The following is a 26828-nucleotide window of genomic DNA, read 5'->3' as shown; positions in this document are numbered from 1 at the left end:
CTGATCTAAAATTTCACCCAGGTGACATTTTACTAGGGCACAGTCTGGAGAAATCTGGCTAGTCTACATCTCATTTGCTTATATTTAAACAAATGATTCACCAGACTTGCCTAATTGGATGGCGTATTTCCACTGGAGTGAATTTCCTAATTGTAATTCAAGACAAATCTTAGGGATAAGATTCATCAAGCCTTTCCGTTCAATCTTATCATGTCTAAAGTTCAGAGGTATTTTGAGCTCTAAAAGAGCATTACAAGGAACTTAAAGCATTCTTTGGTGAAAATGTTACCCATTTTTGGAGAAGAGTCACAAGTAAAATAGATATATATATACAGAAATAAAATTAAACTATTGAATATCAACATATTGGGTAAACTGAGTTTAGATACCTACATGATGCAAAAGAGCAGCTTTTGTATAAGCTACTAAAGCCTTTAAACTTAAAGCATAGTCTGTGTTTTCACTTAAAAGTCAATATCTAACTGAAGCCAGAAATTTCATTTTGTAATTGTGTCAATCATGTTTAAAAGATCATTTTTAAGCAAAAGTTAAATTAGTTTGTGAACAACCTTAAAGTGACTGGAAATAGAAAAATACAAGCACCCACACCCAGCAGCAAACAAACGACAGATTCTTGAGCGCCAGACCCTCCAACTTGTCTTCTTATCATTCAGTCCCTTTGCTCACCCTTTCTACACCAGGCAGAAGAGTAAAATATTTTCAAAGAAATCCCCTGGACTACATGATTTCAATTGCCTGTGTCACTGTAGACAAACAAAAGATCCTATTTTCAAAGTTCTAAAGCGATTTGCAAGGGCTGTGCATATGTGTCTTATTGTCGTTGGTGCTTCTGTCCTGGAGAATTTGGTTGGCCAGAGCTCTCTCCGGGGTGGTGCACAGGAGTGACAGGAAACTGAAATCCATAGCCATTGTATCCATCCAAGTAGACACACTGGAAGAAGCTGATGGGGGCTAAGAAAGAGAGCATGATGATTTATTAAAAAAAAAAAAACAACTAGAATGTGATTAGGAACAGAGGTAAAGCATTGCGAGGCAGTATAATTCAATGCATATGGGCATGGGTTCCACAGACAGACAGTCTTTGCAACAGCCAGCATTCTGTCAACCAACCACAGACTTCTCGCAGCTGGCCAGGAAAGAGAATGATAATTGCAGCTTGCAGTATGTGGAATATGGGGCGGGGGAAGCTAGTTAAATCCACATGAGTCTAAGGGCTTAGGAAGTAGAATAGAGCAAAGCGTGGGTAGAAAGAAGCTAAAGGAGACAACAAGGGATTATTCTGATTTCATCACCCATGATGTCAGCTGACTTTAATCACTGAGCTTTTTCACTGATGAAAATGGTTTGGAGAAATCTTGAATTTAGTTCTTCTTTCCTCTTTATCTTATCCAGAATTGTTTTCTATTTTGTTTTAGCCTCAAAGAGGGTCAGTAACACAACCTTCACCCCTGCACCCTCGCCAAGGTTGTGAGAGTTTAGGGTTAGGGGTTGGACAGGCTGCAGAGAAGGAAGGCAGTAATGCTGGGCCTGCATGAAGGAGGAATGGCAGAGCCAGTACTCAAAGCGGGAGAGACCATCAGAATCAGGCTACCTTCCAGCTGAGCCTTCTCGTTCACAGGCACTGTTCTGACATTTATTTTATTGATGCCAAATGGTTGTGAGTGAAAATATCATTGTAGCTGGACATTCTAGATCTTCTATAAAAGGCTCATGAATGTCAAACTATACAACTGCTTCATGGAAAGATAAAAATATTGTTTTGCTATGGTAAATCCCCCAAGTGAACTGAAAATATTTGACACTTTTGTTTTTTACTAAAAAGTGGAATTATTTTATTTACTTACTTTTATTTAAAATTTTTATTTTGAGATCATTGAAGAGTTACATGAAGTTGTAAGAAATGATGCAGAGAGAGCCCATGTATCTATCACCTAGTGTTCACCAATGGTAACATCTTTGAGAAATGACTGATACTATAATATCCCAACCAGGAGATTGACATCAATATAATCCACCTGTCTTTAATAATTATTTAAGAAATAAGAGATTTTGAGTATTATGTGATACAGCCACAAATTGTTACAAGTAGGTGAACAATTGGGAAAGCATTGCTATATAAATCAAAAACATGCTTAGATGACTTTATGGATTTTGCAACCATATCTGAAAGTATTAAGACAACTTATTTATTTCTTATTTCATACAACCTGATTTATGAAGGATTATAATTTGTTATCCCTCATCTGTTGCAGTAGCCGCAGCATCTAAACAGTGCTTAAAACATAGTAGGCTCTTGATATTTTTTCAATGATTCACATATATTAATATAACAGGAAGTGTTTGCTATTATAGAGGTCATTTTTGTAACTTCCTTCAGAAATACATTTAAGAAGGATTGTTGAACCCAGAGAACATTATTGACATTATTTCCTCAGATAAATGTCTATTTTTTATTTCAAAAGCATTATGTGAAGCAAACTTTGGTTATACTTATTTAAAAAATTCCTTCCTTTAGTCTGTGCAGCAATGACTTTTATGCATATGTGAATTCAAGATGTATTGCTTTACCATCTGAAGAAAAAATGTCTAATTTGGATGTGCTGGAATAATAAGAAAATAGGACATTGAATTTTATAACTGCATATGAATATTGATTGCATTATAAAATCAACGATCCCAAAGATTGAATATTAACAGCCTGCCACATAGCGAGAAAAGTTAAAAGGAAATTTGAATCTTAGAAGTGAGTTTCTAAGCAATTGAATTGCTGAGACCTATTTCTACATTTTTTTTCGTTTTGAGGTAAAAAATTTCAGTATATCACTTCAGCTGTCTTTTCATAAAGCAGACAGTAGCAACATTTAAGCACAGATTCAGTTAGAATGTTCAGGATCAGAGCTGTGTAGAATGGTTTGCAATAAATGCCACTTCAGTCATGACTTTGTAATTCCTCCAAATATGTGCCTCTTGACTGACATGAAAAGTGCAGAACTCCTCTTAGAAATGTAAGTGAGCTACTTTAATGTTACTCTTCACGTATGTGCTACAAATCTTTTTCTTCTAATGCCGGTTTTCTTAAGAGAGTCTAAACTTTCAGTTTATATGTACCACCTACAGAATGCCTTAGTGGTTTTAATCATTTTTTTTTAACTTACTTTTCTGCTTCTTTGTGGAAGATACCTCTTCAGCTTCTTCTAGTGGATACAAAAATATGAAAGTAATTACCTTGTACATTCATAGTTATTATACAAATATGTAGGGAAATAAAAAATGTCTTAAAAGGTACACAGTATGAAAGAAACAGGAGCTATTTGGCCTCCTTATAATAAATTCTAGGCTCTTATTCAGATTCTGTTCAGTCTTTAACTACAAACTTTAGTAGGTTAAGAGCCAGTAATAGAAGAGGAGGCAATGAAAGAAAAGAATGGAAAGTGCTACAGGCAATTGTTCACATAGAACTGGTCCTGATGTGCTGGATGTTAATGGAGGGCTGGCTTGACACTCATTCTTTTCTTTGAAGAGTTTTTGATGCTCAGAGTTATAATATGGTAAGGATGGAATCTTGCTATGAAACAAATGTTTCAATCAAAATAATTTTAAACTTGTGAGAGACATGAGTTTTAATGGTCATCCTTATCATGAAAGAATAGCAGCAGGCTCATATATCCTGCACCCTTTCCTTTTCTCACGTGACTCAAGGACTCCTTTGCTGAAGTGATATGTACCACGTGTCTATCTAATGAAGGATAAATGACATTATTCATTTGAACCCCTTTCCCCAGGTTAGAAGTTCTTAACTGGTGTACACAGGTAAACTTTCACAAGTTTCTTACAAACCTATGGAATGTTAAGATGAACATGTGTGTGTGTTTCATCTGAAGTAGGTTTTAGATTTCATCAAATTCTAAATGAGTTCAAAAAACTTCCTTCTCAAAGTGTGATCCATGAATCAGTAGTTCTAACATTACTTGGGGAACTGATATAAATACAGTTATTGGTCTCCAATATCAATTTATTTCATTTCAAAAAGATTTCCAAATGCTTTGTATATAAAGTTGTTTGAGAAGTTATGTTCTAGAAGTAAAAAAAAAAAATTAAGTTATTGTTCTTAATAATTGTTTTATAAAACTCCCCACATTTTAGTATTCAAAAATATCTTAGGTGTAAATCATCTCATAAGAATCAAAAACCTATTCTCTTGTGTCTTTTCTCAAAGTGCTGTTTTCCACACTATTAATTCCAGACACTGCCACAAAACTTGTATTTTGATGACAAGAGTACATCTTAGGCAAACTCTTACTGTCCATAGGCAAGTCTGAAAGTAGAATAGAAAATATCTGTCATATAACAAGCCAAACTAGGAAGCCAGGAAACCCTTCAGGAAAAAAAATGCATTAAATTAAATTAGTTGAAAACCTTACAATACAGATGAATAAATTTAGTCCTGGAAATACACGCCTAAGGTCATGTATCTGGTTGTAGCAAATTTTTCTGAGGTTTGAGGTCAGTCTTCCCTCCCTCTCTCTCTTTCTCCTTACTTCCATCTTTTCTTTAGCTATTATTGCTAATATAGGCAAGTTATCTTAATTTTTCTTAATAAACACATGTCAATATCATATTTGAACATTTATGTTGTCCTCCTTCTGTCAAACAACACTTGTGAAATTATGATTTTGAAATATTTCTCTTATAATCTTATTGGCCTACAAATTATTTAATAATTACTTGTAAATAAATCAGTGTCCAGTTAGTCTTAAATATATAGAGATATACAGAGATATATAATATATACAGATGTATAATATATATGTATAGCATGTTTTATATATATATATATATACACACACATATATGTTTTCCAAATAATGTACAAAAGCTGTTTACAGATAAGTATACCATCTACTTTGCTTAGGTAAAGTTGAGAACCAGAATAGTTAAATAAAACAGATAGAAAAAAATTTACAGACGAGAAAACTCATAGTGAACTGAAAATAACAATCTTACCTTTAGCTTTCTTTGAAGTTGGTACATCTTCAGAATCTTCTCCTAGAGAGTAAAGAAAGATGTATCAATTCATGACCTATTTCCCAAAGAGGAGATACTGTATTTAGGGGGTTTTAAGACTTAGAAGGTCTCAATCTATAAACTCAGCATCAAGTATCTCTATGAACAAGAACTTTCTACCAAATAAGGCAACTTGCCTGACTGGGACAGAGAGTGGGGAGGAAACAGATGCTGTGCCAGGCCTGTGGTCAGCAGGCCAGCAGTCTGGTGGGGGCAAGCAGGACCTGCAGTGATCCTCCCAAATGTGCCTGTCCTCTGACTCCTAACACTACCTCCCCAAACCACAATTGCTTTTGGAATTTAGGGAATTTTAGGTAAATAAATTTATACACATATGGCAGATTAAGAGGAAATACTCCATCCACATCTTTTGTTAGCTGACTTCTGATGATTGTAAAGACAATGAAATGGCATTAAAAGTTGAACAAAAGCTCAGACATAAACAATGACCCTTCAGGTGCATTACATATATTGCATGGTCTTTTGTGCAGTCTACTTAAAAGACACATAGTGGAATAATGTGGCAGTAATTTTAAGTAGGAGATTATTCTAATACATGATTAATTAATCATTAATAAAGATCATTAAAAAATGATCATTACATATTTATATCAAATTTTTAGCACTTATAATGATTGGAAAGAGGGTCAGTTTTATATTATTTATTCAGATTTTGCATAACAGCTATTCATAAATAGTTAGAAAAGGGATAAATAGGTTAGTATGCAAATTTTCTTTAGTAGGACAGAAATGTGACCTTTGGGAAGAGATATTACTATGTAAAAGAACAAAATGGGGAAAAATAAAACTATTAGCATTTTTTATGGATGAATTATTGAAGTTTCAACCTAATTAGTTTTTAAAATATGTAAATATAGGTTTAACCCAGTTAAATATTGGATTAAGTGGTCTTAAACTGTCCTATCAACAGTTATAAATAAAATAATGGTATAAATGATTAAATTATATTTTAAAGTAACATAATATTTTAAAAAATATCAGAATTCTTAGATGAATCAAATAATGATCATATTTGTGTAGTAAAAATCTGCTAATTTCTATGGAAGATATTTACAAAATTAAAATGGTGCAAGGTCCTTGTATAAGAAAGACGTATATTATTTCTGTAGATAGTAAGTAAGTAAGGTCGCTCAGTCATGCCCAACTTTTTGCGACCCCCTGGACTGTAGCCCACCAGGCTCTTCTGTCCATGGGATTCTCCAGGCAAGAATACTGGAGTGGGTTGTCATTTCCTTCTCCAGGGGAGCTTCCCGACCCAGGGATCGAACCCAGGTCTCCGGCATTGCAGGCAGACGCTTTAACCTCTGAGCCACCATAGTAGCACACTTAAAACCAAAGCACTTATTCTCTGGATCTGTTTGTTACCCCCAGGGAAATAAATGTGGATAGAAGAAAAACCTTATCTTACTCTCTTTCCAAAAATCGGTATTCTGACCCAGAGTAAACTAACTACAGGTGACAGAAACTGGCAAGAACTGATCACCTGTCTACTGCTCAGGCTAACCAGATGGAGAACAGAGACACAAGATAAGCAGCAAGCCCTAGGGCAGCTGCCCTAGAGGCACAATCTCTGTGTAAATAACTTAAGAGTAACTGGAATTTACTGAAGGAGGATCAATTCATGCGATTTTCATTGCTCAGAATACAAAAGAAAAAAGAAAAAAACCCCGAGAAAGGCACTACAGCCCATTTACTCTTATAACTTGTGCCTTCATTGGGCAAGTGATGGTTTGGATGAAATATTCAATACTTGACTCTGAACGCGTACAGTCATTATTATAAAAGAAGTATCAAAATATGCCAGGGAAATTTTAGGGAATGCCTTGTTTTAATGGGAGGGGTAATCAGAAAATTATTTTATAAAGAAAGTCTAACTCAAAATGAGCTCTTTCATACAGAGGAGATTTTGACTAAAGGAGACAGTAAGCTTAAAGTGAAGGCTATCAGATGAAGAAAGACTAGATGCAGCAAAAGAAAGAGGCTATTCAAGAAGCACAGGAAACACTGAAGAGGGCACGAGAACCACATCTGGGAAAGCTGGATAGGATTGTCACGTGCGAAGATTTTATAGGTCAGGCTGAGTTGTCTCTACATAATGTCACAGCAAGTGGAAGTTGTTCAAGAGAAAAATAATATTTTAGATGTGTTTAGTAAAAATGACAAAACTAGAATATGTGAGAATGGATTCAGGGAAAGAAACAGGAAATGCATTTTCATAGACAACCCAGAAACCAGTGATTTCTGCAACTAGGCGTCACTGAAGAAGTTGAGAGTAAATGAGGCTTTGTATGTAGAGATAAATGGAATTGAATACTGTGAGCGCAAGAGATGACTACAAAAAGGGGTAACATCGTTTTTATTAAGATTGAAGAAAGACGGTGGTGCCATTCTCAGCAGTGAGGAAAACCTAAGAAGCACTCATTAACTGGGAATCACAAAAAGTTAATTTTTCTATGAGTTCAGTTGTGGTGTTGGCCAGTCATAAAGTTTCAATATCTAGAATGAAGCAAGACAAGGAAGTCAAGATATCTGGAAAAGTTTAGAAGAGATATGCATTGTGTTAATGGACAAAACTGGGAGGGTTGAGACATCACTTTTAATGACAGCAATAAGAGTTAATATTTCCTAACACTTAAACCATCTCTTGGGTCCTATTAAGTAATTTCACATGTACTGGCATATTCAATCCCTACAGCACTTCTCTGCATAGATTCTCTTATTTTATATCTCCTGTATAGACAGAGTAGAGAGGGGTTAAGTACTGCCCAAGGGCATAAAATGAGTGACTGGCAGGGCTAGGGCATGGACTCCAACCTGCCTGGACAGAGCTGCTTGAATGAAGATTTATATTTAATTCACAAAGAGTGCCCTGTAAGCTGCCCTCCTTTGTTCTAAGCACGGATACTAACACATCTCACCTCCTCAGCATACCTGTGAGAAGGTACTATTATCATTCCCATTTTACAGAAGGGATCATTAAAATCTAGAAGGTTCCAGAGCTAGAAGTGGGAAAATCAGGATTCAGACTTCAGCAACCCACTTTGGGTTCCAGAGACTGTGCTGTTCACCACTAAGCAATCCTACCTCTCAAGAATGGCCTTCTAAACTCAGTCTTCTCTGATTCTAGAACATTATATTGCTGTTAGCATTATATTGTTTAACAAGCAGCAGCCAGAAGGCTCAGACAGAGTCAATTCACACATGAATCATGCACTTGTGCAGAGCAGAGATGAAGCAGAGTTTCTGTAAGTATATTCCTCTGCTCTTTCAACAATCTGTTCTCCTTTGGTGTAGATGAATAGAAGAGTTATCTAGCTGTCTTTGGAAACAGTAAGAAGAGTAAAAGGCAATACCTGTTCTGTTTGCCTAACCACTTCAATTTAATCATATCCCAAACAATGGAGAATAAAAATGTATTCTTTTGACTTTCAAACTGAGGACTCCATCCTATACTTTCACAGAAACTGAATATCGCATGCAATTAAAGCCTGAAGATGTGGTGAAGAATTGGTGGGAAGCTTTGTCCAGAAGCGTGGCTGTAAATGAAAGCAGAACAAAAGTACAAGAGCTTCAGGAAGAGAAAGGGTAAGAGACACTTTATACAAGGGAATCATCAGAAGATATTTGTCAGCAGGAGGAAGAGGACCTTTTAAAGTGAGAAATGAAAGTGCGGGATTGAGGGAGCAAGATCAGGGAAGACAAGAAAGGACAGAGTCAAGGAGGACATGGAGTGATGAATCTTGGCAGAAACAAAGCTTCTTCACTTGAGCTTGAGAGGGTAGTGGTGGGTAAGTAAGTGAAAAGGAGAAAAGAGATTGTATTTTGGAGAGAAGCAAAATGTTAAAGGATACACATTGATGGCATATATTGTGTATTTTGTTATTTTTACAGATAACATTTTTCTGTGTAGTGCCCAGTCTGCTCTGCATACTCTTAGCAAACAGGATAAATAAATAAAAACTACTTAAATAATGCATGTGTGTACCAGCAGTTACTGTTTATTTCTACTGGCAGTCTATTCTGATTTGTGTAGAGTTTCAAGAAATGCTCATAGGTAAGCATCTGGCATCCTGAAGCACAGACACAAAAGTAGCTTAGCATGGATTTTTGTATTCTTCTTCACTTCTCTCACTTTATCTTACTCACAGCATCACCTTGTGTCTGCAGACTTATGGAAAGCTTCAAATTATTTTCTCAACTGATTTGCTAGATTGTGTGTAAATAGCTTGATAGAATATTATCTTCTAAGAGTTTATATTTTTTCAAGACATCCTAAGAATCTGCAGTAGTCCAGGCAACAGTTGATGGCCAGTTTATTTTAGCTATCAGGTGTGAATAGCTCCTTCTACACATGCTATTATTTAAAATGGTCAGGAGTTTTAAAGAAAATTAACTGCTACACTGAGCAATATCCACAGATTCCTGGAATTGACCACAGGGAGTAATAAAGTTTGCAGAGACAGTTCACATTTGGAACCTTGCACACAGTGAAGCCAAGGGTATTTGATAAACATGTGCAATCCTTTCTGAGTGTCTATCCCGTCACTCTAAGGACAAGGCATCACTGTCTTGAGGGCAGTGTCAGAACAACTTAACATCACCAGTAAATGAATGAGGCCACATTGTTGGTACCCGAAGACTAATAATGGACAGTGACAAACATTTCACCAACTATGTCTTCTACACTGACTTTCTCTGTGCTGTGCCATGCTAAGTCCCTTCAGTTGTGTCCGACTCTTTGTGACCCCCTGGGCTGTAGCCCGCCAGGCTCCTCTGTCTGTGGGATTCTCCAGGCAAGAATACTGGAGTGGGTTGCTGTGCCCTCCTCCAGGGGATTTTCCCAACCTGGGGATGGAACCCACATCTCTTATGTCTACTGCATTAGCAGGCAGGTTCTTTACCACTAGCACCACTTGGGAAGCCCTGGGGACTTTCTTTGGGGTCTAGCAGAAGGAGGGATCAGAGGGAGTGAGCCCAGCAGCTAGTACCTATTTAGAAGGCTTCAGCCAAAAGTAACTGCTCCATTTTTTTTTTTTTTTTCCTTCCTGGAACAAAATCTCCATGAATTTTATCACTCGTGTCTAAAAAAGTGGGATTGCTTTAAGTCCACAACAAAATAAGTGAGATTTTTAAATTATTATTTTATCTCATTTTTTCATCCATTTTGACACAAAAGGCTTATAAGCAAAGCCTGTCTCTAAGTAGGGAAGTAACATTTTATCATCATTATCACCATCATTATCATCATCATCCTCACAGACTGCAATTAATGATCACTTACTATCCACAAATCACTTGTAAACTCTATTTTATCTTACTTAATCTTCCCAAAGTTTCAGAGAGGTAATTTTAATATCATTATTCACATTCAAAAAATAAGGCTACTGAGCACAAAGATGTTAAGCAATTTACCCAAACTTTTAAATCAGGATGGGAACTCAGTCCATCTAAAGCCAGTTTCCCTGTTATCAGCCACTATCCTATGAGGATGTTCAGATTTCTACCATGTATTCACTTCTAAATTGTTTTAAGAAAACCTGCACTGATATTAGTATCCATCAAGAGTCCATTCCAGCAAACAATTTCTAGCAATATTCCATTTCAGCAAGGGGCATCCAACAAAAAAAGGAGTCAATAACTTTATCTGGAATTAAGTTTTCATCCATATACTACAAGGAAGTGTGTTTTCTTTTTTTTAAAGGTTTGCATCTATATATATTAATTGAGGATGAGGATGGTTTGCTTGAAAGAAGATTAAATTGAGGCTTCTATGAGTCAAACTTTCTACAATTTTAACAACAGATTTAGTTTTGTACAATTATGTAGAACTAGACTATCAGATATTTTACTTTTTAATTGAGAAAAATAAGGCATGAACCTTGGTTAAAATGAGATTTGTGGGTGACATTAAAAACACTATTAGGCACAAATACTTCTGATAATATGGTAGACAACAACAACTATGAAAGCACATCTTTTGTTGCCGTGCTGGACTCAGAGGACATAAAGAAAATCTCCAAACAGAATCCTTCCTCCTGCCCCAGAAACAGGGGAGAAATCCTGCTGATACATGAAGGGTGAGGTCATCCTGAGGACAAGTGATGACATTAAAACTGGAACTCAAAAACTAAGTGTGCAAGGAGCAAAGCGGGAGTGCAAGGGCTAAGATCCTTTTTTATGCCAGGGATGGTAGGATGAAAATATAACTGACCCAGAGATTTTTGAGAAGATAACAGCAATGCAGTATTTAAATCTCCTCCAAATCCCACCATAAGAACAGATAGCAAAACCACAGGCAATATTTACTACAAAATGAAATGAACCCTAAAATACTTGTGGATGGAGACAATCAGACAGTCAAAACCCTGCAGGGATCAGTGTTTCCAGAAGAGAAAGCATAAGGAAATAATGGGGATTCTGAGAAACCTGAAAATAAGGAACCCTCCTACAGCCAGCAGGTATTTTCTGAAAAGTGAGAGAGAATAATTTTTGATCATCAGCTGAAACTAAGAGGGACTCTGCCCAGTGTTCAGCAGGCGAGCACACAGGGTTCACCATGAGTCTGGGTGCTCATGCCATCAGGTACTCTTTGACCTTGAGAAACTGGTAAGCTCGTGCTGACTCCCAAGTTGGGGCACCTCAGGTAGGAAGAAATTGCTAGGAGTGGAATAAATTGAGCACAACAGGGACAATAGAGACAAAGAAAGATAAGGTCAGATAGAAATGAGGGAAAGAAAAACAATGTGATTTCATAAAGTCTCAAACACAGAAAAGACCGTCGTGAGTGAGAGTCCAAAGAAACAACAAATGACAAAGTTATATCACAAAGTACTTCATATTCAAATTTTAATATATATGAATGTTTTAAAAAATAAAATATAAATTTATAAATAAGAACAAGCAACAGGTGATTGTGAAATAACAAATAAGATTTTAAAATAACTATTTTAAGAAAAATACAAATTAGAGGGTTCAAAAAATAATTACTAAATATGTGTTGAAGTGAAGTGAAGTCACTCAGTCGTGTCCGACTCTTTGCGACTCCATGGACTGTTGCCTAACAGGGTCCTCCGTCCATGGGATTTTCCAGGCAAGAGTACTGGAGTGGGTTGTTAGAATGGATCAAATTTCCCTACATATGGCATAGAGACACAAGAAGATGAAAGACTTAAAAGAGGTGTTAAAAGAGAAGAAATAATATACATACCCAACACGTTCCTAATCAGCAGAAAAAAGAATGCAGACACAATGTTTGAAGAATAAAGGCCATTAATCCCTCAAATTGGTAAAAGAAAAAAAAAATGTATACTGGAAGCATTTCACAATAAAAAGAAGCTCTTATTCCAAAAAACTTGACTGAAACTGCAGCAGATAAAATGCAAAGAGAAAATATTTAAAGAAGCCAGAAGAAAAGATAGATCACATAGGAAGGAATGACAATTCAACTGATAATAAAATTCTCCCACCTCAGTGGAAGAAGCAAAAACAAGACAGTGGAATAATACACTGAAAATGTTCGAAGAGTGATAACTGGTGACCTAGATATGTGCCTAGCAGAAGGCTCTCAGGAATGAGGATTACTTAAAGACATTGTCAGAGAAATAAAAACAGAGTATTTTTTCCACCAATAGGTTTTGCTCAAGGCACTTCTAAAGAAGATTGTCTTGAAAGAAGTAGGACAGCAAAAGAAATTCAGAGATGCAAATGAAATGGTAAATAGTGACATTGGTAAACATATGGGTAAAGACAGACACATACTGATTGAAAAAAGAATAATAAAATCTGACATTCATACAGTTTAAAGGTTAGAACTAAAAATACTGAACAAAATTAGCATGTAAATCAGGATTAGAAATTCTAAAGAAACATCTACTTCTGCCTCATTGACTATGCTAAAGCTTTTGACTGTGTGGATCACAATAAACTGTGGAAAATTCTTAAAAAAGATGGGAATACCAACCTCCTTACCTGTCTCTTGCAAAACCTGTATGCAGGTTAAGAAGCAACAGTCAGAATCTTAAACAACTAACTGGTTCCAAACTGGGAAAGGAGTATGACAAGGCTGTATATTGTCACTCTGCTTATTTAACTTAATGCCAGGCTGGATGAATCACAACTGGAATCAAGATTGCTGGGAGAAATATCAACAACCTCAAGTATGCACATGATATCACTCCAGTGGCAGAAACTGGAGAGGCACTAAAGAGCTTTCGAATGAGCATGAAAGAGGAGAATGAAAAAGCTGGCTCAAAACTCAACATCCAGAAAACTAAGATCATGGCATCTGGGTCCCATCATTTCATGGCAAACAGAAGGGGAAAAAGTGGAAGCAGTGACAGATTTTATTTTCTTGGGCTCCAAAATCACTGTGGATGGTGACTGCAGCCATGAAATTAGAAGATGTTTGCTCCTGGGAAGTAAAGTTATGACAAAATTAGATGGCATATTAAAAAGTATAGACATCACTTGGCCAACAAAGTTCTGTCTCGTCAAAACTATGGTTTTTTCCAGAAGTCATGTATGGATGAAAGAGTCGGACCAAAAAGAGAGCTGAGCACCGAAAAACTGATGTCTTTGAATTATGGTGCTGGAGAAGACTCTTGAGAGTCTCTTGGACAGCAAGGAGTTCAAACCAGTTAATCCTAAAGGAAATCAACCTTGAATATTCATTGGAAGGACTGATGCTGAAGCTGAAGCTCCAACACTTTGGCCACCTGATGGAAAGAGCGACTCATTGGAAAAGACCCTGATGCTGGGAAAGATTGAAAGCAAAAGGAGAAGAGGACAGCAGAGAATGAGATGGTTAGATAGCATCATCAACTCAATGCACATGAATTTGAACAAACTCCAGGAGATAGTGAAGGATATCCTGGTGTGCTATGGCCATGGCATTGCAGAGAGTCAGACACAACTTACAGAATGAACAACAATTTAATGTATATAGAATTTTGCCTCTAACCATTAGAAAATGAATATTATTCTCAATGATTTATGGAAATTTACTAAAAGATAATGTATTATTTCATAAGATAAGAGCTCAACACATTTCAAAGAGTAGACCACTTTCTCTAATTACTACACAATTAAGTTAGAAGTTGATTAAAAGAGGATAATCTTTATAATTCCCATAGGCTTGGAAATGTTAAAGTATTTAAAATTCTAAAACTTCTATGAAATATACTAATTAAACAATTACAATGGAATTAAGAAATACTTTAAAATGAATGATAATGAAAATACTACATATAAAGAAGCTTGAGAGAGGCTGTTGAAGTAGTACTTAAAGGAACATATGTTACTTGCAATATGTGTAGAAAGGGTAAAGAGTAATAAAATAAACATACATAATAAGATGTTTAAAAAGGAACACAAAAATCTTAAATCAGAATCAAAGCAAATATCCATCAATAGTAGAATAGATTAAAATGCATTTATTCACAAAGTGCTATACTATACAGCAGTGAAAATGAGCATTAACTACACAAAACACTTAAGGATTTGAGAAGCATAGCATTAAGTAAAAAAAAAAAAAAACAAAACTTCAGAATATATCTCACAATGTAAGATAAAATTAGAAAGAAAAGTGATAAAATCAGAAAAAAAAATTAAGAGAATTAAAAAAAAAATCAGTGTATTAGTTACTTCTACCAGGAACCAAGAGATAGGATGGAGAGAGTTCAGAGGTAAAGTCACATCATAGTATCTAGTTTTTAAATATACACTTACATGTTATTTTGTTTATGTAAGATATCAAATAATAAAGCACTTTTAAATACTTTGAGCTTGTGGAGAAGAAAAGTAAATTTAAATTTTAACATTAATTAGCATGCAAAGATGAATTATAGAAAAGGATAATCATCTCTCTTGTTAAATCTTCATTTCCTGAGGAATTAATTTAGAAATGGGACAGTCTTTTTTCCTCTTTCTGTTTTTAAGTATTAATCAATCCCACTGGTTTCAACAACGAATAAGGTAATTATAAAATAATTATTTAAATCAATGGAGATACTCTTTTTAAAAAAATGGTCAAAGAATTTTAATAGACCACAGAGTGATTTAATAGTCATTAAAAATTTAGTTTAGTTTGGGGGAAATATTTTGGTCAACATTAGGCAAGTGAATTCAAGATACAACTGGCACTAATAACACCATTCAAACTTACTCTGTAAAAGTAAGCAAACGATGTTTCAAGACATTTTCTGTAACTGCATCAAATCAGATTATTAAGCTTTCTGTGCAGCACTAGAAATGTGACTGCGGTATGTTGTGTAATAAAAATTGATTCACTTCTTTGAAAGTTAAAGTGTTGATATGCCACCATTAGTTAATGGCATACTATTAATATTTTTATTAGCAAATCAATTAGTCTGAGATAACATAAATAATTTGATTTAGTCATGAATTAACTCTTACAGGACTTTAGGTTGTATCTGATCTCTTTAGAAAAGATCATTATTTTAATTGTTTATAAAAGGGAATTACATATAATATTAACATAAACCAAAGCATACTCTGTGTTTAAAGGTTTAAGAGAATTAGTTCCTTTTGCCACTATAGTAACACTTTATAGTTCACTGACTCATTAATAGTTTCATGATTGTCTGAATTCATGATTGTCTGACAAAGTCAAACTTTCTTTCAAATAGCAGTAACATGTTTATTAGGAAATTGTGGCTTTCTGAAATTCTTGAAAATTTTCAATCCAGGGATATATAATCAATAAAAACAGGTTATGCTTTTATTAATGACAAATGGTATACTTCAGTTATGTGTAATTATAATCTTATAAAAGAAGTGCTTAACCTAATATATATCAAACATGTAATGAAGGAAAAGCCTTTATATAAAAACTTTAATTATATCCATGCTTATTTAAATTTTCAGACAAAATCACAAAGTAGCTGAATTTGATATCTAAAATTATCCACTATACTTTAATATTGATACAAATTACTTATTAGTTTACCAAATTCATACACAAAAAATGCAGAACCAAAAGATGAATGAACATTTTAAAAGTTAGAAAGCATTAAAAAGCAAATTACAAATGAAAGCAACAAAGGAAGCTATATAAAAAATGGAAATCCTGGCTAGTCCTCTGCTGGGTTTGCTTAAGTTTTATTAAAAAGTAATTAATTCTGTAAAAGATTTAAAAAAAAAAATGGCTGTCTGGGAGGCCTTACAAATAGCTGTGAAAAGAAGAGAAGCAAAAAGCAAAGGAGAAAAGGAAAGATATAAACATCTGAATGCAGAGTTCCAAGAATAGCAAGAAGAGGTAAGAAAGCCTTCTTCAGTGATCAAGGCAAAGAAATAGAGGAAAACAACAGAATGGGAAAGACTAGAGATCTCTTCAAGAAAATTAGAGACAGCAAGGGAACATTTCATGCAAACATGGGTTTGATAAAGGACAGAAATGGTATGGACCTAACAGAAGCGGAAGATATTAAGAAGAGGTGGCAAGAATACACAGAAGAACAGTACAAAAAAAGATCTTCACAACCCAGATAATCACGATGGTGTGATCACTGACCTAGAGTCAGACATCCTGGAATGCGAAGTCAGGTGGGTCTTAGAAAGCATCACTACGAACAAAGCTAGTGGAGGTGATGGAATTCCAGTTGAGCTATTTCAAATCCTGAAAGAAGATGCTGTGAAAGGGCTGCACTCAATGTGCCAGTGAATTTGGAAAACTCAGCAGTGGCCACAGGACTGGAAAAGGTCAGTTTTCATTCCAATCCCAAAGAAACGCAATGCCAAAGAATGCTCAAACTACTGCACAATTGCACTCATCTCACACGCTAGTAAAGTAATGCTTAAAATTCTCCAAGCCAGGCTTCAGCAATACGTGAACTGTGAACTTCTAGTTGTTCAAGCTGGTTTTAGAAAAGGCAGAGGAACCAGAGACCAAATTGCCAACATCCACTGGATCATCAAAAAAGCAAGAGTTCCAGAAAAACATCTATTTCTGCTTTATTGACTATGCCAAAGCCTTTCACTGTGTGGATCACAATAAACTGTGGAAAATTCTGAAAGACATGGGAATGCCAGACCACCTGACCTGACTCTTGAGAAATTTGTATGCAGGTCAGGAAGCAACAGTTAGAACTGGACATGGAACAACAGACTGGTTCCAAATAGGAAAAGGAATACGTCAAGGCTGGATATTGTCACCCTGCTTTTTTAACTTATATGCAGAGTACATCATGAGAAACGCTGGGCTGGAAGAAGCACAAGCTGGAATCAAGATTGCCGGGAGAAATATCAATAACCTCAGATATGCAGATGACACCACCCTTATGGCAGAAAGTGAAGAGGAACTAAAAAGCCTTTTGATGAAAGTGAAAGAGGAGAGTGAAAAAGTTGGCTTAAAGCTCAACATTCAGAAAATGAAGATCATGGCATCTGGTCCCATCACTTCATGGGAAATAGATGCGGAAACAGTGGAAACAGTGTCAGACTTTATTTTTCTGGGCTCCAAAATTACTGGGGATGGTGACTGCAGCCATGAAATTAGAAGACGCTTACTCCTTTGAAGAAAAGTTATGACCAACCTAGATAGCATATTGATTAAGCAGAGACATTATTTTGCCAACAAAGGTCCGTCTAGTCAAGGCTATGGTTTTTCCAGTGGTCATGTATGGATGTGAGAGTTGGACTGTGAAGAAAGCTGGATGCTGAAGAATTGATGCTTTTGAACTGTGGTGTTGGAGAAGACTCTTGAGAGTCCCTTGGACTGCAAGGAGATCCAACCAGGCAATTCTAAAGGAGATCAGTCCTGGGATTTCTTTGAAAGGAATGATGCTAAAGCTGAAACTCCAGTACTTTGGCCACCTCATGTGAAGAGTTGACTCATTGGAAAAGACTCTGATGCTGGGAGGGATTGGGGGCAGGAGGAGAAGGGGACAACAGAGGATGAGATGGCTGGATGGCATCATGGTCTCGATAGATGTGAGTCTGAGTGAACTCTGGGAGTTGGTGATGGACAGGGAGGCCTGGTGTGCTGAGATCATGGGGTCACAAAGAGTCAGACACGACTGAGCGACTGAACTGAACTGAACAGAACTGAAAAGATTAAAATGTATCAGTATTTTATGAAAAAGTTAAATTCATTATTTTAATACAAATATTTGGTCTCAGAGACTTTACAATGATTCAAACCTGTCTACACAGATAATTTTGGTGAGGTGCTAACAGTAAAATCCTCACTATTTCTGATCAGATAAAAATGTTACAGAAAAAGGTGTCAAAGTTAAATTTCTACATAGAATAATTTTAAGAAGTGTTCTTAATACATCATTCTTTTAAAGTTGTCATTTTCAAGGGCAAGCCAACCTAGCTTTACTTAAATGTTGACTAGTAGATACTAAGAACAAAAACTATGGATTCTTATAAAATCTTTTTCCTTAATTATAAATATAATATAAATATACTGTCAGTGTCTCAGCTATGTCAAGAACCTTGATACTCTTCTAGGTGCAAGAGTTCCCTTGCCCCATTTGCTCTTAAAGACTGTAGTTCCTCATTCCCTTGCTTTGTTTCATGTTTTGCCTACAGGCAAGTTCCTGGGAATGATGTTTTACGTAATTTTTTTGTACACAATTTTTTCTCAAAGGAAAAGTTTTCCAAAGCCTTAAAATATTAATATCAGCAAGAAATAATTATACTTTAAAATTCAAGAATGTGAATATTTGTTTTGCTTTTATTTTTTTTTAATTTTATTTTATTTTTAAACTTTACAATATTGTATTAGTTTTGCCAAATATCGAAATGAATCCGCCACAGGTAAAAGTATCAGTAATTATATCTTAAATATAGTATAGTTTCATGCCTCTTGAGGTCTTCCTCAAAACTCTGTGGAAAGGTAATTTCATTATATATTTACCATACATACAAAGTAAAAAATACAGAATGAAAATTAAATGACTATTCAGAAATTAGAAATCTACATCCTTTGATAAAGTAAACCCACAGAACAAATATCAATTAAACCATAATAGTCTGTGAATCATGGAAATTTTGATTCTGCAATGTTACTTTCACTGATGTAATAAAGAAATACTATTATTTTGCTGATTATTTTTTATTCCTAAAACAAACCCTCAGGGTAGCTGAGAATCTAGTCCACCAGGATGATTTCAAGAATCTCAATCAGAGTAAGCCACGAGATTTCGGAAAGAGATACTGCTTCTCTATTTTACATCAGTCTTTTCCCACATATTAACAGTCTCCCCCATTCCCAACAAAAAAATCTGGGAATGAATAATGGTCTGTGCGCATCCAGCACCAAAGCAGAAAAAATGATATAGCAGAGGTGGAAGACCTGCTTCTGTTCAGAGGACAAGAGACACAGGCCCTAGCGGTGGAGAGAAGGTTGGAAGGGAGCAATGGGCACAAAGGAACTATTTCATCAACTTCCTTTAGTAAAGACAAACAGCTAAAAAATAAATTAGACATCTGACAAAAAAAATTACATAATGTTAAAAAAAAAAAGAGAGTTCAGGGAAAGAACAATGATTCTTTAGTTTAAATTATCTTTAGTATGTTCTACTTGATATGTATCTGAGGCAGTTTTTGATAATTACCTCTAAAAAGGCATGATGAAAAGTATGTGCTATAAAAACATAATTTTCATATACACACAAAACAAGCTTATTAAAATGCATTATTCCAAAAGACTGTTCTATACATCTGTGTCTCTTTTGCTGTCTCACATACAGGGTTATCATTACCATCTTTCTAAATTCCATATGTATGCGTTAGTATACTGTATTGGTGTTTTGGGGTGGGATGATTTGGGAGAATGGCACTGTAACATGTATAATATCATATAAGAAACGAATCGCCAGTCCAGGATACAGGATGCTTGGGGCTGGTGCACCGGGATGACCTAGAGGGATGGTATGGGGAGGGAGATGGGAGGGGGGTTCAGGATTGGGAACATGTGTACACCTGTGGCAGATTCATGCTGATGTATGGCAAAACCAATACAATATTATAAAGTAATTAGCCTCCAATTAAAATAAATAAATTTAAATTAAAAAAATAATAAAATGCATTATTCCATGATGTCTTGGATATTTATATCTTATTATCCACCAGAATCAATATATTGTCTTCCTCACACATTTCTCTTTTCAGTTACTACTCTTATTCTTACTACTTCTATTACTGCTATTCTTATGAGGTTAGACTTTCCAACAATTCCTCCATATTTCACTCCTTTACACAAAATAAACCATAGCCCTCTGTGGCAATAAGTCTAGAGTTCCTTGATGGGCAGGTTCTCTACCTCATAGTTTCAACCTATATGTTCTTACATCTCACTGCTTTCTAACACAGCCAAAGAAATCTTAAGAAAGAAAAACTGAACTGGAGGAATTAGGCTCCCTGACTTCAGATTATACTGCAAAGCTGGAATAATCAAAACAGCGTATTACTGGCGCAAAAAGAGAAATTGAGATCAATGGAATGGGATAAAAAGCCCAGAAATAACCCCCAACATATATAGTCAATTAACCTATGACAAAGGAAGCAAGAATATACAACGAAGAAAAGACAGTCTCTTCAATAAATGATGCTTGGAAAACTGAACAGCTACATGTTAAAGAATGAAATTAGAACATTCTCTAACACCGTACACAAAAATAAACTCCAAATGGACTGAAGACCTAAATTTAAGATTAGATACTATAAAACTCCTAGAGGAAAATATAGGCAGAACACTTTTTGATATAAACTGTATCTGTATTTTTTTGAATCCTTTTCCTAGAGCAATGTAAATAAAAACAAAAATAAACAAATGGAACCTAATTACACTTAAAAGCTTTTGCACAATAAAGAAAACTATAAACAAGACAAAAAGACAATCTACAGAATGGGAGAAAATATTTGCAAATGATGCAACTAACAAGGGATTAATCTCCAAAGTATACAAACAGCTCACAGATAAATTTTTGATTGGCAATTTATGATGTGCTAAGTCTAGTTCGTATCAGAATTAAATTGAATTGTAGGAGAGCTGGTGTCACAGAGAAATGCTTAGTATGAAAACAATCCTACTTGCCTGGTATCAGAAGTGTTAGGAGTATGGTAGTAGCGTGAGAGTAAAGGAGAAATACGCAGGACAAGTGAGTTTTTTCTTTACACCTTCTTTTGCCAATTATCCAATCCTAACCATTTTTCAAATACAAATTGTAGAATTATCTCCTAAATGAATTCTATCCTGACTACCTTTGGCCGTAGGGGAAGGGTGTGGAGTGAGATAGTTTCAGACGATTTTCTGAAGATCAAATATTAGCTTTGCCTGTGCATCAATGAGACAGTGCTGTAACCTTGTAATTATTTTCCTTTTTTCAAAAATATCTGAAGCAAGTCCATATGGAGCTCTATTACTTGCAGTCAAGGAACTTTGAGATATATGGCAAGTACCACCTTTACTGATTGTCTTATATCATCCTTATTACTCACTAAATATTGAACACAGCAGAAATACTCAATAAATCCTGAGAACTGCTCCGCCCAATGCAGTAGCCACTGACGCCCGGGGCTGTTAGAGAATTGAAATACAGCTAGTGCAAATCAAAATGTGCCATAAGTATAATATACACCCACAATTTCAAAGGCTCAATAAAAAATTAGATAAACTATCAAAATACTTCTATATAGATTACATTTTGAAAAAATATTTGAAAATAGCATCAGATACAAATATTAAAATTGTTTTCGTCTATTTGTCTTTACCCTTTTAATGTGTCTGTGCTGCGCTTAGTTTCTCAGTTGTGTCCAACTCTTTGCCACCGCATGGACTGTAGCCTGCCAGGCTCCTCTGTTCATGTGGATTCTTCAGGCAAGAATACTGGAGAGGGTTGCCATGCCCTTCTCCAGGGGATCTGCGCAACCCAGGGATCGAACCTAGATCTCCTGCATTGCAGGAGGTTTCTTTACAATCTGGAACCCCAGGGAAGCCCAAGAATACTGGAGTGGGTAGTCTATCCTGTCTCCAGAAAACTGGGGTATCCTGCATTGCAGGTGGATTCTTTACCAGGTCAGCTACCAGGGAAGCCGTTTAATGTGTCTACTTGAAAATTTAAAATTACAGATGTGGCTCTAGTGATACTGCCTTAGATAGCCCTGATTTAAAATCATTTGTCTTCTTAAATCCGGAAACTTGAGAAGGAAATTTGCTATTTCCCAGAATTTTAAGATTTATAGGAAAATTCATAGTTGCGGCATGTATCATTTGAGCTGCTATCTACACCTAGATCTTGGTATTTCAGAGAGTATTTTCTGAGAGTTTGGTCAGTGTATGTTACACATAAGATTAGATCTATTCCTAACTATGTATTCTTTTCAGACCTATAATTAAGTTAATGAACATTAGAAAACAACAGCAAAGCAAGCATTATTGCTCAACCAGATGTGCTCTATTCCAAACGTTTAGTGATTGAGGGCTGAAGACGAAAGTAGGATTATTTTATTCCATTCAACCTTAATCACTGAAAAGACTTATGTATTGAATGCAAGTCACTTTAATCTTCAGGCTCAAGAACATGATAAGGTATTTGTTACAAGTTGTTTTAATAATACAGTTTTGTTTTTTAAGTTTCAACATAAATAAGATGAAAAGTCATCAAAATCCTGTCAGAAGGTTTAATATGAAATGACTCAATTTCTGAACACATTAAAAAAATAAATATTTCATGAATTTCAGCTTGAAATTCATACTGTATGCCAAAGAGAATTTATTATCAATATAAGCAGTACTTACTTGATATTCTTGCAGGTTTTTCTACTAAAAATAAAGAAAACAAGTCTTGTTTAACTCAGGTAAAATACAAAGATATTATACATCAATAGACTGCATAAAAGTATCTAATATCTTTTGACTTTCTTCCTTATTTTTCATGAGTTAGTGAATAAGTGGAGCTCTCTGTTGTCTGATAACATGGATCTTTGAATATCTTAATTGTTATTATGTGAGACATCAAAAAAGTTATTAATCATTGCAGGTGTCACAACATACTTATGCTTTTAAACATGCTTACTAAAATCATCAGGATCTTTGTTAAATTGTTTTGGTTAAACTATAATTATACCCAACGCCAGTGAAATTACTTTGCATGATATAATTAATCTAAATACTTGCTTTAAACTTTCAAAATTTCATAAAATACATTATTGAGAATTATTTTCCTTTTGGACATGAATAAAACCTTCTCCAAAATCTTAAAAAGCAACATGTAAAATCAACTAAATTTTCATAATCATTTATTTATTAGTTTCAGTGAGAGATTATAATTCTTCAAATATGTTTTTCCATTAAACTCTATGTATTTAGGATGAAGATATAAAGTGAAATGACTGTCTTAAATATAGCAGACTTTCTAACTTTCTGAAACAGAGAGAATGGGTAACATTCATATTCCATTAATGTCTAATTTAAAGGGCTAGGTTTGAAAATATAATTTTTAAGGAATCTGCATAACGTGTTTTACTTTAAGACTTGTAGAGTTTCTGATATATCCTAATAATTGCAAAGTTACAAAAGTTAGGCTAATGGAATTCAGAAAAATACTTTAGAAAAGCTAATGCTATAATCTTTCCTTTCTAAATAGCATTGGCTAAAGAGACAGGAATTTAGATGTAATGAACCATTACTTGAGTGAAGGAATGAATAGAATGTGCTTATATTCTCAACTAGTTCTAGGTTAGACTTATGCTTTCAGTTCAGTTCAGTCTCTCAGAAGTGTCTGACTGCGACCCCATAAACCACAGCATGCCAGGCCTCCCTGCCCATCACCAACTCCCGGAGTTTACCCAAACTCATGTCCATTGAGTCAGTGATGCCATCCAACCATCTCATCCTCTGTCGTCCCCTTCTTCTCCAGCCCTCAATCTTTCCCGGCATCAGGGTCTTTTCCAATGAGTCAGCTCTTCGCATCAGGTGGCCAAACTATTGGAGTTGCAGCCTCAGCATCAGTCCTTCCAATGAACACCCAGGACTGATCTCCTTTAGGATGGACTGGTTGGATCTCCTTGCAGTCCAAGGGACCCTCAAGACTCTTCTCCAACATCACAGTTCAAAAGCGTCAATTCTTTGGTGCTCAGCTTTCTTTATAGTCCAACTCTCACATCCATACATGACTACTGGAAAAACCATAGCCTTGACTAGATGGACCTTTGTTGGCAAAGTAATGTCTCTGCTTTTTAATATGCTGTCTAGTCTAGGTGGTCATAACTTTCCATCCAAGGAGTAAGTGTCTTTTAATTTCATGGCTGGGATCACCATCTGCAGTGATTTTGGAGCCCCCAAAAATAAAGTCTGACACTGTTTCCACTGTTTCCCCTTCTATTTGCCATGAAGTAATTGGACCGGATGCCATGATCTTCATTTTCTGAATGTTGAGCTTTAAGCCAACTTTTTCACTCTCCTCTTTCACTTTCATCAAGAGGTTCTTTAGTTCTTCACTTTCTGCCGTAAGGGTGGTGTCATCTGCATATCTGAGGTTATTGATATTTCTCCTGGCAATCTTGATTCCAGCTTGTGCTTCTTCCAGCCCAGCGTTTCTCATGATGTACTCTACATATAAGTTAAATAAGCAGGGTGACAATATACAGCCTTGACAATATACAGTACTCCTTTTCCTATTTGGAACTAGTCTGTTGTTCCATGTCCAGTTCTAACTGTTGCTTCCTGACCTGCATACAGGTTTCTCAAGAGGCAGGTCAGGTGGTCTGGTATTCCTATGTCTTTCAGAATTTTCCACAGTTTATTGTGATTCACATGGTCAAAGGCTTTGGCATAGTCAATAAAGCAGAAATAGATGTTTTTCTGAAACTCTCTTGCTTTTTTGATGATCCAGTGGATGTTGGCAATTTGATCTCTGGTTCCTCTGCCTCTTCTAAAACCAGCTTGAACATCTGGAAATTCACGGTTCACGTATTGCTGAATCCTGGCTTGGAGAATTTTAAGCATTACTTTACTAGCGTGTGAGATGAGTGCAATTGTGCAGTAGTTTGAGCATTCTTTGGCATTGCGTTTCTTTGGGATTGGAATGAAAACTGACCTTTTCCAGTCCTGTGGCCACTGCTGAGATTTCCAAATTTGCTGGCATATTGAGTGCAGCCCTTTCACAGCATCACCTTTCAGGATTTGAAATAGCTCAACTGGAATTCCATCACCTCCACTAGCTTTGTTCATAGTGATGCTTCCTAAGTTTGGCCCACTTGACTTTGCATTCCAGGACATCTGGCTATAGGTGAGTGCTCACACCACTGTGATTATCTGGGTCGTGAAGATCTTTTTTGTACAGTTCGTCTGTGTATTCTTGCCATTTATTCTTAATATCTTCTGCTTTGGTTAGGTCCCTACCATTTCTGTCCTTTATCAAACCCATGTTTGCATGAAATGTTCCCTTGCTGTCTCTAATTTTCTTGCAGAGATCTCTAGTCTTTCCCATTCTATTGTTTTCCTCTATTTCTTTGCATTGATCATTGAGCAAGGCTTTCTTATCTTTCCTTGCTATTCTTTGGAACTCTGCATTCAAATGGGTATATCTTTATCACGTTAATCCAAGTCTATGCCCTGACCAGTAATGCTGAAGAAGCTCAAGTTGAACAGTTCTATGAAGACCTACAAGACCTTTTAGAACTAACACCCAAAGAAGATGTCCTTTGCATTATAGGGGATTGGAATGCAAAAGTAGAAGTCAATAAACACCTGGAGTAACAGGCAAATTTGGCCTTGGAGTACAGAATGAAGCAGGGAAAGGCTAACAGAGTTTTGCCAAGAGAATGCACTGGTCATAACAATAACCCTTTTCCAACAACACAAGAGAAGACTCTACACATGGACATCACCAGATGGTCAATGCTGAAATCAGATTGATTATATTCTTTGCAGCCAAAGATGGAGAAGCTCTATACAGTCACCAAAAACAAGATTGGGAGCTGACTGTGGCTCAGATCATGAACTCCTTATTGCCAAATTCGACTTAAATTGAAGCAAGTGGGGAAAACCACTAGACCATTCAGGTATGACCTAAATCAAGTCCCTTATGTTTTCACATGTAATTATTTTTTCCTGCCATGTATTCATAATATGAAGATCTTAGAAATGGACTCACAGAATACAGTAAGAAAGAAGCTTCTATCCAGTGTCCAAATCCCTAGAATCCTTTGGACAGCCACCCTCTAGTCAGCACCAATAGACCACTTTCTAGGGGACAAAGTGGGGTGCCTTTTGTCTTTGAAAGTGAAACTGTAGCTGGACAGGCTCCTCTATCCATGGGGGTTCTCCAGGCAAGAGTATAGGAGTGGGTTGCCATGCCCTCCTCCAGGGGACCTTCCCAACCCAGGGATTAAACCCAGGTTTCCCACATTGCAGGCAGATTCTTTACTGTCTGAGCCACCAGGGAAGCACATTTTATCTTTGGGCTGCTCTAATTGGTAGAAAGCTTTCCCTTATATTTGCCTACCATAATGTGGTTCAGTTCAGTTCAGTCGCTCAGTCGTGTCCGACTCTTTGCAACCCCATGAATCGCAGCACGCCAGGCCTCCCTGTCCATCACCAACTCCCGGAGTTCACTCAGACTCACGTCCATCGAGTCGGTGATGCCACCCAGCCATCTCATCCTCTGTCGTCTCCTTCTCCTCCTGCCCCCAATCCCTCCCAGCATCAGAGTCTTTTCCAATGAGTCAACTCTTCGCATGAGGTGGCCAAA

The 26828-nt window shown here is 36.1% G+C and overlaps 1 protein-coding gene across 1 annotated transcript in view; it reads right to left on the bottom strand.

The window, feature by feature from the left end:
- Nucleotides 1–147: 147 nt before the first annotated feature.
- The window catches only part of LOC105004227 (triadin-like), a 30798-nt gene continuing 4117 nt past the window's right edge, over nt 148–26828 (bottom strand). Inside the window, exons 3-6 of the mRNA XM_010861774.1 lie at nt 22874–22897; nt 5026–5067; nt 3177–3215; nt 148–972 (exon numbers count right to left, since the gene is read on the bottom strand). Of these exons, the coding sequence (XP_010860076.1) occupies nt 833–972; nt 3177–3215; nt 5026–5067; nt 22874–22897 (245 nt within the window). The 3' untranslated portion in view covers nt 148–832. The remainder of the gene's footprint in view (nt 973–3176; nt 3216–5025; nt 5068–22873; nt 22898–26828) is intronic.

The sequence above is a fragment of the Bison bison genome, unplaced genomic scaffold, assembly GCF_000754665.1.
Source record: "Bison bison bison isolate TAMUID 2011002044 unplaced genomic scaffold, Bison_UMD1.0 scf7180017864473, whole genome shotgun sequence".
Taxonomy (NCBI): domain Eukaryota; kingdom Metazoa; phylum Chordata; class Mammalia; order Artiodactyla; family Bovidae; genus Bison; species Bison bison.
Note: the sequence above shows the minus strand (reverse complement) of the source record. Positions and strands in the feature narration are given on the sequence as shown.